We start from the raw sequence: 13027 nt of genomic DNA, 5'->3' as shown, positions 1-13027 counted from the left end.
GCAAATTACACAAAATTAAGCATTTCAGTTTATTTTTTTGACAGGCTGCGGTGAAGGTAAAGCCTAAAACCACACATCATGAATGTACAACAAAATGTGAAAAATATACAAATGGAGCTTCATTTCCAGTGTTATTTTCTTGATTTTTCACCCTTTGCAACACTAATAAATGGTTTACATTTTTCAAACATTTACTTTTGTAAAAAATTCCTAATAAAACTAGAAAAAAAAAGCATTTCTTTCTTTCTTTTGTGTTTTGTTTGTAACACAGAGATTGCAAACTTCACAATAGATCACTTTTTTTCACCCTTTGCAACAATTTTTCTAACATTTGGAACACGCGACAAACATCCTAAGAATAAATCAAGAATTTAATCGAACAGTTGCAGACAAACATTGCACATTGAGCTCTTTGGGGTAACTCAGATTAATTTCATAAATTAGGCCAAGCAGAAAAACACTAGCCTTTGCAACACCTTCCAATCCCATCATCCACCTCTATGCCTTCCAGCACTATCCCAGTCTGTAATGGATCATCTGTTGAGCCACCTTTCGTGATGATTTTAAGTGTGAGCAGTTCCAGTTTCTCCTTATTCCCATGAGTATCTTTAAAAAAACAAAACAAAGCAAATGTGTATTTACTTACAACACCACTTGATATTTTTTCTGATTGTTTCAAAAAAATACATTGCAATGAAATAACACACAAAAAAATAAGATTTTGAAATAGACATTTATTTTTTAAAATTAAAGTGATTTACAGCCATTCATTTTATTTCTATCTATGTTGGTTGAATTTAATTAACTGCCTTTATGTAAGTTGTTTATTTAGTTTTATAGAGTAACTTGGTTTTTGATCGATTTCAGATGCTCACCTGATGGTGCTTGATGAGATTCTCAGAGAGGCAGACAGTTAAGCATAGAATTACAACTTCTTTACGTTGTTCCACAGGGCTGGTCTAAAAAGTAAAACAAAATGCGGCTTGTTATGCTGCATACACACAAAATCACTATACAGTGACTCCATAGAGTTTGTGAATCAAGGCATTATTTGACCAACTCATCTCTAATGACGGTGAAACTGCTGATGGAAATGAAGTTGAAAGGAAAATGAATTTCGAAAGAGAAAATAAAAATCTATACACCACAACAATGATCTGAAATTTCTACAGTGAAGATTTTTTTTTTAAGCTAATTGGAGAACGGCCAAGTCAGTCAGTTGATTCACACAAAATGTTTTCATTATTTACTCATTCTCACACTGTTCCTGATTAATGACTTTCTTTAGATAAACAGATAAACAGAAATAGATTTTCAACCCTGATCCTGAACAAGCCACCGCTCTGCACATTTTGTATCTACCTTATCCATTAATGGCACTCTCTTCGGATCAGCGGCAGAGGAAACACAGGTTTAAATTTACAGTTGTGATCATAATTTAGAAGGTTTACTACATAGAGGAAATCGTTGTCATTTAGAAATAAGTTTGCATGTGTCTGAATCGAGATCACCATTATTTAATTATCATGCATACATATTGACATGTAGCATATATTTTACAATGTAATATAAACCAAACCTCAAAATTAACCTGTGCCCAGGCCCAGACTGCAACTTATAGAGAACATGAGAACAATTATTATTATTATTATTCTGGAATGGGTTAACACGAACAGACTCTGTTTTCATAAGTATTGATAACACGTTTCTAATTTCAGAAGCATTATTCTAAGCGATTCAGAAATTCAGTTTAACAGTTCCTTTTTAGATCACAAACGCAATAAACGAGATAAATCTAATATTATACTTAGTTTTCTAAAAAAGTTAGCTTACCTCTTCTCACCGTCTTCACATGTGCTTCACAAAATGGCTCCTTGGCAGGAAACAGCATATCACATGGCTCACAGTCAAATACTTAAAATGTTATGCTATATTTACTTAATTTTAACATAATTGTACTAGTAGTTGTCATGACTTATTTTCTTTCGTTGTATTTATGCATACACTTAAGTTCATTTTGTAACTTATATTTTTGTGTTACATGAACTATATATGTTAAGTAGACATTGAAAAGTTATAAATACTTAGTTTTTTGACTCTTAACCCAGGTTGTGGGTTTGAATCTCAGGCTGGCATTAGCACAACTGAGGTGCCCTTGAGCAAGGCACAGAACCCCCATAATTGCCTGCCCACTGCTGTGTGTGCACTTTGGATGGGTTAAATGCAGAGCATGAATTCTGAGTATGGGTCACCATGATGATGATGATGCATTTTATTTATAATGCGCTTTTCTCCAACCCAAAGCGCTACACAGTATAGTAAACATAATATAAGATAATTAAACAATAAATTAAAAACAGAAAAATCAGACAAAAAAATCTAAATAAGATACACTTCAAAGACAATAAGCATTTTTAAAAAGATGGGTCTTTAGAGACCTCTTAAAACAGTCCAGAGTTGTAGAATTTTTTATCGCAAATGGAAGTTTATTCCACAACCACGGAGCGGTAACTGTAAAGGAGCGACCACCCATCGACTTTAATTTGAATGTGGGCTGCTGTAGAGCATAAGTATCACCATACTTGGCTGTATGTCACATCAATTTCACTTTAACAGTAGGCTACTTAAGTATTTTTCTATACTGTACTGGCTTAAAAAATACACTAGTCAAAGAGACATTCCAGGGGAAAACTGTAATGTTGTGGAGCAGCTGGGGGAAAAGGCAGAAGCAATGATCTATGTGCAGGAATTTAATGAAAAGGAAAAAAAAAATCAATAAGCTAAACCAAAGGGAACAAAGAACATAATGACTGACAAACAGAAAACCATTACATTCAACAACTCACAAGGAACTAAAGAAAAACTAGGACTATACACACAAGGGGCTAACAAGCTTAACGATATAACACCACACCTGGGGAGACTTATCAAGTGGAACTAATGAACAAATGGACTACAAACTGACTACAAACACCACGGGAGACAAGAAGTGACATAAAAGTCTAGAGCAAGGCACAGCTGGGCCTCATTGCCAGCTGGAGTTATGTCATTATCTTATATATAAAACACCTGTGATTCACAAATACTTGCTAAGGAGCTCACATTCACGTAAAGTAGCCTTGTTGAAAAGTTTGGGTGAGTAAGGGCAAAATGCACAAGGAGCAGTACTTTCGGTGACTTGTAATAGGCAGTATCACGTCTTTCATAGCAGAAATAAACTGTTGCAGAAAAAGCTAGGTCCATGCAAAATGTAATGTGTAACTGCAACACTCATTTGAAATGTAGTGGAGTAAAAAGTACAAATACTCATTCAAATATGTAGTGACGTAGAAAGTAAAAGTTACTAATATCTTTGAACAAGTATCCAAAAAGATAATCAAGTACAGTAACTAATTACTCCAATACTTTACACCTCTATGTATATTATGTTTTTATATTGCTTTTGTTTAATAATAAGGCTGATTATTACTGCCAAACGCAGAATCAAAACAAAATTTAGTAATATGTTCTGCATATCAGTTATAGGTCAAGTAAACAATAAAATAAAAGTGTTAAGAGATTGTGAATGAATATTTAATCGCCGTCTCTGCAGGGTGTATGTTACAATGTTGAGAGCAGATCACAATTTAAAACAAAAAGAAACATAATACCTTCAATGTGGGTATTTTAAAAAAACTTTTGTGATGGGTAGTGGGCGGAGGATGTGTCTTAAGACAGCCCCTTCTTTTGTCATGCCCTGGCATTTCACGTCATGATCGTGCATCGCAGCGTGAGAAGATTGCGAAGCGGCTCGAGTTTCATCCGTGCGCCTTAAACTTTGATGGCATTACTGGATGCGCGTTTTGCAAGTTTAATGCGTTAAAACCAAGAGTCTCCAGGATTCTAACGCGGATTAAACATTGGTTTTGAACAGGAGAAGTTTGGACACGGAGTCGATGTGGAGATGTGTTGTAAATCGTGAGTAGCCCTACTGAGCTATATACGGAGTTAAGAATATTAAAACTTAGATGTGACTTAGTTAGCGCGTTGTTTTATTTTACCTACAGTTTCTGTCTTTTAAATAATTCGTAGTATGCGTTGTTTTTAGTGCGCTGCTCAGTTTTCTCGCTTCATTCTTTGTTCATGCATTTTTACATTAAACACCCACTTTAGTTCACACCCTTTGCAAGTTGCAAAAAGACGTTTTAACTGGCTATATGTTTTTATGTTAGCTACTAGCGCATGCTTTAAAAACCAGTGTGTTATTCTATAGTAAATAGTTGATTCAAATGAGTAGGTTATGCGTTTATTAGATGCAAACGGTCCAGGGGCGTTCAGAATACAGTTCTCCTGATAGGGAGTGATTTGTGGGGGTCCAGAAAACCCAGCGGCGCCCCTGCAGGCACCGTTATCCGTCGCATGGATGAATTTACATTTAATTACTTATGTATTAAATGAGCTGAGAAATGACAATGTTGTAACGACGTCTTGTGTTTCGTATTTTTAATCTGCTAATTAGTACAAACGAAACATGATTCGCTCCGATTTGTTTAGGGGTTGAATGGGATATGTTTTAACAGAGACAGAGTAAAGAGCAGCACCTACAGTTTGTTGAAACCAACTCTACATCATGTAAACGATGAAAAAACGTTCGTTGTTAATGTGGATCTTCTACCTACTGCAGGTAAAGACAGTACCGTGTTATTTTGGACAGGAGTAATGGCTGCTAAAATCCTGCTTCACCGTCACAGGAATAAACTCATCATTATAGCTCCCCCCTAAAATATTGGTACTTATTTATTCATTAGTTTTTATAGGCTACTTTGGTGTTACATATACTTGCTAGTAATTAAAAAATAAGTCCTTATTTTATTAATTAAAAAATGAACAAATACAGGTTAAAACGGGGTGGTTTGCAAAAATTAGTTAAACGCAAATGAGACGAGGATGTTTGTAGTCTCTGCATATAACATTGAATTAAATGGGTTTCTTTTGTGCTTTCACTTCCACATGACACAAGTTCAGAGGTCTCATATTGCACTATATGAGCCAGAGCTCTTGTGATATGAGCAACAGCTGTATGTGTTTGAGGGTGGTTTATTGCACCATCAGTGTGCAATTCATTAGCCTAGTTCCGATGTAAAGGGGCACAAAGTAACAACTTATATACTGTAATAAATATATATATATTTTTACTACTATTATATATACATTATGATTTTTTTGTGCTGTTTATGAGTCTAAGGCTGTCATTTATTTTAAGTGATATTCAGTGACATTTATTTTAGTGAAATTTTTAAGATTAGCCAGGACATTAAAAAGCTAATTTCGATGTGATATGAAGTTCAAAGAGGAGTAGTGTGAACTTTAATATTAATATTTCATTTAACAAAGATCTACTGAGATTGCATACAATTACTAAATATGTATGTTAAAAGTGAAATCTGTGATTTATTGTCATGCGTTGAGAGATCCAGTCATATAAAGAAACGAATAACAAATAAAAAATGCATTTAAGTAAAATGAGTCAAACTTTTAGTAAATCAAAGATAACTATTGACAGTGGAGAGGTGATTGATTGCAATCACCTTTTTTTTTTTACCAATGAGATTAAATGCATAGAAAAAAAAGTGAGTAAAAGAATATGTAGTATCTAGACAACAAAGCAATAGACAAAAAGACCCCTTGATACAGAGTAGAAAGTGTAGCACTCATGATAACTAAACTCTGTTTATACCCTTGTTCTAATCAGATAATATAAGGGTCATGCATCTTATGACTGGGTCAGTGTGACCTGTCAAAACTGCAATTTATAGATTTTTGTGGATTTATAAAAAAATGAACAGCCAAGTATGGTGACCCATACTCAGAATTTGTGCTCTGCATTTAACCCATCCAAAGTGCACACACACAGAGCAGTGAACACACACACACACTGTGAGCACACACCCGGAGCAGTGGGCAGCCATTTATGCTGCGGCACCCAGGGAGCAGTTTGGGGTTCGGTGCCTTGCTCAAGGGCACCTAAGTCATGGTATTGAAGGTGGAGAGAGAACTGTACATGCACTCCCCCCACCCACAATTCCTGCCGGCCCGGGACTCGAACTCACAACCTTTCGATTGGGAGTCCGACTCTCTAACCATTAGGCCACGACTTCCCCAATATATATGCATAACATAGAAGATAACATAGAAGTATTAGTTAAACCATTAAAGAGGATTAGATAAAGAAACCATAGCATGAATACACCATAGTGTCATCATTATGCAAAAATGATTACATCCTTATTCCTATGCATGTTATTCTGTTATTTTCTTGTTTATCACTGTGAAGCTGTTTTGACACAATCTGTATTGTATGAAGCACTATAGAAATAAATGTGACTTGATATGACATAAATGTTCTTTCTTAGATTTTTGAGTGTTATGTGACCTAATATCTGTATTATTATTATTTGTATTTTTTAGCACTCTTATTGGATAACTCCGCATAAGAGCAACGTCAGCAGACACTGAGGAGCCTTTACCATGCAGGGATACACATGGAGTTCAAATAAGCGTCCTTCACAAAGGTACCAAGATCGGCCTCCACCACAATACCAAGAACGACTTCAACCTCAATACCAAGATCATTCTCCACCTCAGTACCATGAAAGGTCTCCACCTCAGTGCCAAGAACAATTCCCACCTAATTACCGTGCTGTCAGAAATGATCAATCCAGTGCATTTCAGGTACATCTCATCCCGCAACATCATACCACATTAGAGACAAGATATTCCAATGGACAACAAGAGGCTGCAAATCAGTGGAATGCTTGCTCAGGCAGTGCAAATTCTTCTACATTTCAACAAAACTCAAATGGATATGATTGGTTAAAACGGACAAACCAGATCCATTGCCAGCAACCATTTGCAGCTGCCCACACGCAGCAGCAACACCCATCTGACAACCCAAGTGCATGTAGATATCGCGGCCAAATGGTGCAATGGCATGATTCCTCCCCACAGAACCACAGAAACACAGGCTATAGTCAAGCTCCAATGTATTGGTCTCCACAGTCAGACCATGGCAGCTCTGTGGGTAACAGCAGAGGTTGGAGTTCCCACATTTCCAACAAAGGCAGCTCTTGTTCCATGAAAAATCAGCGACAATTTCGAGCTCCTAGAATGGCTGCTCATCATCACCATCAACAACAACAACAAGAGTTCTCTAGAAAATATTCAGGCAAAAAACGAAGATGGAACACACAATACTCTTCTCAGGCCTTCCAAAAAAATCCTAACAATCAAGCTCAGAACAGAACTGAGACCAATCGTACCTCATGCAACTCTACAACACCACCTTCTGGAGCACAGAGCAATGTTTCATTGCCTTCCAATAATTTAAACCAAAGACCTGTTGATCAGAACTGGACAGAACTTAGGTCAAATGCAGGTCCAGATGTATCAGCGACCCAGCCTCAGAATAATCAAATTGGTGGACATCAGTCTCAGGGCACAAACAATGGGACATGTAACACTAATCAGACCTCTCAAACGACACAGTGCAGAAAAGTCCAGCTTCAGCCCCACTCTGAAACTCATTTTAACTTGTCATCTTATGCTGACTCTATAATGTATAGATTACTGTGTTCAGATGATAATGAACTAATAGATGAAAGAGCTGCACATCAGAACATTCGTCCAGAAAATTCGGAGGTTTGTGCAACCAAAAGGACTGACAATCACTCAAAGGAACCAAGAGCACAGTGTACAGTTGAACCGCCCAGCAAAAGAATGAAGTATGCTAAGATTCAGAGAGACTGTTGGAACAAAGTAACAACAGTGTCCAAAGACAAAAGTGATTTTAGGATGCAATCTGCCCAAACTGGTACCCATCAGACAAGTAGCCATGAGAACAGATGTAAAGGAACGTGGCAGCACAACATACAGTACAGTACGGACCCAGCAGACTGTCTTGAAGTGGTGTTTGCACTTCAGAAAGCTGCTCAGCAAACTCACAAGGCCATAGCCATTGTTTCACCCATTTCCCAGCAGATCCAAAACACTGCACCGACGGCTGATACCAGCCCCCAAAAAGCTGAAAGTCCACAGTTAAAAATTGATTGCGTTTGGTCACTTGTTGAAGATTCTAATAAACAAAAAACTATAAATGACAAGCTATTGGAATCCTCTTTACAAATGGCTCAACAGGACAACAAAAGCCTTGAAAACACAACTGAAAGCAACCTCGCAAATCCTGATGCATGCTCTGCTAACCCGGATGAATATCAAAATGATGTGCAGCAAAATGACTGTGATTCAAGTGATCCTTTATTTGACTTGTCCAGTGTGCCAGTGATTGACCACACACTGGAGAAACTGATGGACTTAGCAAAGTCTTTAGACTGGATATCGGCTGGATATCCTGAGTATTCTGAGAGCGTTTTAGAAAGGGTCGTAAAACTCTACTGGAATGGGAAAGCTTCCAATATGTTGGAGCCTTTAAAATCATTCCGCGAGGTACTGCACTTATCCATGAAATATGCAAAGGATTATGGGTCTGTGGTATGTAAAAGCATTGAAACCGAAAACCTGAAGAAGCTAGCTCATTGCGACATTCTCAAAAATGAGATGCATTCATCGTCAGAGGAGTTCAGGTCTTCTTGGTTAAATGTTGATGGACAGCCAGCTGATATTGAAAAGGTGCTTTCAGAGCCATTATTGTTCAAGGCAACATCACAGACTCTTTCAGATAACACTGTTGTCGCTTCAGTCAGTTTAGGTGTGAATTCCCTCACAGACATGCCTGAGGTTTCATCAGAGGAGAAAAGTGTGAATCCACACACGAGCAGTCCAACAGATCTTTTCATACAAAAGCCAGGAAATGACAGTGAGGAAGTGACTGCTGAAAACAATGGGCATTCATATGTAATGCTCAGAAAAGAAAGTGAGAAAGAGACATCCAAGAAGCAAGAGGACATCAATCTAAACCAAAAATTTAATACAGAACTCTCAGACATTTCACCTTTAGTTGAAAGGTCTACAGAGGAACTTGCAGACCTTGGCAGTGCAAAAGATTGTTTGCAAATGCAAACACATGATAATGTATCAGATTCACGGTCTCTGAGCCCTGGAGACCATGTTTCAGATGGTTTCAAAATCTCTGAGGTGTCTTTCTTTACTGAGACTCTTTGTACCTCTATAGATACATGGCAGATGGAAGATGTTTCCAATGATGAAAATCCAGGTAAACAAGAAGCTCTGAATAACTCCTTTGAATGTATTTCAGATGAAGAAAATCCGGTCAGTAAAGAAGCTCTGAATAACTCCTCAGAAGATGTTTCTGATGATGAAAATCCGGTCAGTAAAGAAGCTCTGAATAACTCCTCAGAAGATATTTCTGATGATGAAAATCCAGGCAATAAGGAGGCTCTTAATAACTCCTCAGAAACCTGGCAGGTAGAAGATATTTCTGATCAGGACAATTCTGGAAATAAGTTGGTTCTTCTTAATTCTTCAAACATCTGGCAGGCGGGAGACATCTCTGATAATGAGAATCCAGGCAATATGGACATTCCTAGCAACTCCTCAAACATATGTGCAGTGGAAGATGTTTCTGTTGATGAAAATTCAAGTAATGATTCCTTGTTTATGGGAATCACAGTGCTATCATCAGAAGATGCTAAAACATTTTTCCAACAGATCGAAAAGGAACCTGAATGTAACACCACACGCTGTGGTACAGAAAATGCCAAATCAAGTTCCAATAATGTGACAAAGACAGACAGTGATGCTGATCTTTTTGGCCTAGAGTGTTGGGAACAGGCACCACTCTTTCAGCTAGAAGAGGAGCTATATGAAGCCAATCTTCCGGGCTCTGCTGCTAAACCCCAAAAATTGGGTCAAAATTATAGTCTGCCATGTCTTAAATTGGAAATCAAAAAGCCAAATTTGGCTTCAACAAAGGAATGTATTATGTATGAAGGACTGAAAGAACAAAAAAGCGATTGTCTGGAAAAATCAAAACTGGAAGAAAATTGTAGTCCACCATCTCTTATAACAGAAGTCAAAGAGTCAACTGTTGCATCAAATGATGAATGCATTGCGTATGAAGGACTGGCAGGACAAAAGACTGCCTTTTTGGGCCAATTAGAACAGGGACACAATTGTAGTCTGCCTTCTGTTGAACTAAAAGACCAGAAGCCAAATGTTGCTCTTCCGGAGACATGCATTGCAGAAGAAGGACTGACCGGACAAAAAAGCGACTTTATTGTAAATTCAGAACTGGTAGAATACCGTAGTCGACCATCTCTTAAACTAGAAATCAAGGAGCCAACTATTGCTTCAGCGAAAGAATGCATTGCACAACAAGGACAAAAAAGTGACAGTATGATACAATCAGAACAGAGACAAAATTGTAATCCGCCATCTATTAAACTGCAAGTCAAGGAGTCAAATTTTGTTTTACCGCAGACATGCATTACAGATGAAGAACAGATAGGTCAAAAAAGTGACTATATGGGAGAATCAGAACTGGGACAAAATGGTAAGCCACAATGTCTTAAACTAGAAGTCAAGGAGCCAACTGTTGCTTCAGTAGAAGACTGCAGTGCAGATAAAGGACTGACAGGACCAAAAAGTGACAGTATGGTAAAGTCAGTGACTAAGACAGTGTCTGAAATTCAGGGCTCAGCTGAGAGCGAGCTAACAAAGATTCAACCAAATAAGCAGAAAAATGAAAAAACTAAGATAAACAGAGTACCCAAGCCCCAATTTTCAAAGAAAACTGCATTTTCCAAGCATAAGCTAAAATCTGGTAGCATTAGTACTGATTCTGAAGATTCTGTGCTTTTCACTCCAGATATTGTGATTAAAATGAACTGGCCACAAAAGAAAACACTTCCATGTGTATCTGCAAAAAAACGCTGTAGTGGTGAGAGTCACAACTGCAGTGAGGTGAAAAAATTCAAAGAACACAGACAAGAAAGCCAAGATAATCCTGACAGAACCTCAACGAACCACAGAGAAAACCTACAGAAAGTGACAGAGAAAGTGTCTGGCCAATCAAATGACACACCATCCCAGGAGTCAGAAACCCCCCCGGAGCTGCATGGTATTCTGTCAGTGAATAAAATAACAATTACAGAGCCAAAGAAAGTGAGATTTGACTTATATGGTTCCAAAACAGAAAAACAGTACTATGCTCCAGAACGGCGTTTTTCAGCTCCTGCTACATTAATGGTCACCTATTGCAAAGAGTATAACGATATGCTTTCTGCTAAACAAAAAGTTCTGAACCAGTGGAGTAGCACCTTTATACCTAAAACAACAAAGACTTGTTGTCCCAGGTCACCCCAGAAGGGCTCCCCACAGAAGAAAAAACCACAGAAACCTCAGGACCTGTTAAAGTCAAATATGAGTGCATTAAAAAACCATTTGACTCACAGAGCCAAGCTATTATCTAGTAGTGACAGAGAGCGAGGCCACTTTAGAAAACAAACTTTTCATCAAAAGCTTAGGAAAACACTAAGCAGCTAACCTGTCGAAGTATCTTAATTACTGCTTTTATTATGTTTACTTAAATATGTTTACACATAATAGCTGTAATTTACACATAATAGGTGTAATGTGTGATTACAGATTATTATTTTGTTTATTTTTATTGTTGAGAGCTAAATAATGTACATTTATTTTTCTAGCATTGTCGTTTGTAATATGCTATGTCTCTGACTGCAGTCATTTTGCAATGTTACTTTGTATGGATAGTTTTAATTATTGTTTTTTCTCTATTTGAAGTACTTCTCAATGTTGTTGCATTATTCTTTTTTACTTTTTACAATTTGAAGTACTTCTGAATGTTGTTGCAGTATTCTTTTTTACTTTTTACAATTTGAAGTACTTCTGAATGTTGTTGCATTATTCTTTTTTACTTTTTACTATTTGAAGTATTTCTGAATGTTGTCACGCAATGTGAAATATGAATATATATAAATATTTTATTTAAAAATACATGACTGGAAAGTTTCCTGGAAAGGCCGTTGTGTCACTTAATACATTTTGTAAAAAACTTGTGTTTGTGTTTCTTGAAAGATATTCTCAATAAAGATTTATATGAAAATGCACACACACTTCTCATGCATTTGAAGGGCAGTTTCTTAGTCATGTGTTGTGCCTTTTTTAATCAATGGTCGGGATAGACCAATCACATTCTAGATGATTTAGGATTAGGATTAATCGTTTGATTGAGAGTGCGAAGGTGAAATGTTTGCGAAGGATTGTACTTTATTCTTTTCAATGAAAAATTATGGTTCAAAGAAACCATAATATTATTATGACCTTACAAGACATGGGGCCTCTACCGTGATGGTGGCTGAACAGACTCAGGGTTACAGGGTTAGTTTTGAGTTGACAAAACCAAACCAATCCAATCCAGCTTTGTTGGTACCATGAAGCTGATCATCAACTTTCTCTGTCAACTCAGACTTGATCCTGAGTTAATGGAGCATGTGCACATGAAAGTGTTACATCAGTAATGAACAGCCAATCACATGCATTGAAACTGATTCACCAAACATTAAAAGATTGCACAAGATTAAGAATTTGAACACATTTACATGAGATAAAACGATCATCCCATGAAAGAGGGAAACTGAAAGAAAACATCTTGCCATATAAGTTAGTTTATAGAGTAATAATATTTATAGATATAAAACTCTTAAAAATCTAAACTCATATCTAGTCTTGTTTAAAGCTATTGATTCTAACACGTATTTATATTCCATATTATCTATGTTTAAAATAACATCTTAATAACTACTATTAAACTAAGATAAATTGTGTAATGGATTGGGGTACAACAATTATATAAATCATATCAAATAATTATAAAAAATAATCCCTTAAAAATAATTATAATCTTAAAAATAATCACCTTTAAAGACAATTGTATCTTTTAAAATGTTTTATTGTGTAGCGTTTTTTTTTTTTTTTTTTAATTTGGAGTAAAATTGAGTGAACAATGATGTGTCACTTTGCTTAAAGCTGATTGGTCAAATTTCAGTTTGAT

At 36.7% G+C, this 13027-nt stretch overlaps 1 protein-coding gene and 1 long non-coding RNA gene across 2 annotated transcripts; one reads left to right on the top strand and one right to left on the bottom strand.

Moving 5' to 3' along the window:
• Positions 1 to 493: 493 nt before the first annotated feature.
• On the bottom strand, positions 494 to 2035 carry LOC132106251 (uncharacterized). The gene is made up of 3 exons (XR_009424087.1): positions 1834 to 2035; positions 876 to 959; positions 494 to 606 (listed from the first exon to the last, which is right to left on the bottom strand). It is a non-coding gene; the product is annotated as an uncharacterized LOC132106251 (long non-coding RNA).
• Positions 2036 to 3751: 1716 nt separating this feature from the next.
• Positions 3752 to 12083, top strand: LOC132105585 (uncharacterized). The gene is made up of 2 exons (XM_059510819.1): positions 3752 to 3957; positions 6448 to 12083. Exon 2 carries the CDS (start codon positions 6508 to 6510, stop codon positions 11497 to 11499), a length of 4992 nt encoding a protein of 1663 aa, XP_059366802.1. The 5' UTR covers positions 3752 to 3957; positions 6448 to 6507; the 3' UTR covers positions 11500 to 12083.
• The last annotated feature ends 944 nt before the right edge of the window (positions 12084 to 13027 follow it).

This window comes from Carassius carassius, chromosome 26 (assembly GCF_963082965.1).
Source record: "Carassius carassius chromosome 26, fCarCar2.1, whole genome shotgun sequence".
Classification (NCBI taxonomy): Eukaryota; Metazoa; Chordata; class Actinopteri; order Cypriniformes; family Cyprinidae; genus Carassius; species Carassius carassius.
This window is presented reverse-complemented; position numbering and strand designations above follow the sequence as displayed.

Coding starts and splice junctions, on each gene's coding strand:
- LOC132105585 (XM_059510819.1), top strand. CDS start 6,508: ATGCAGGGATACACATGGAGTTCAAATAAGCGTCCTTCACAAAGGTAC.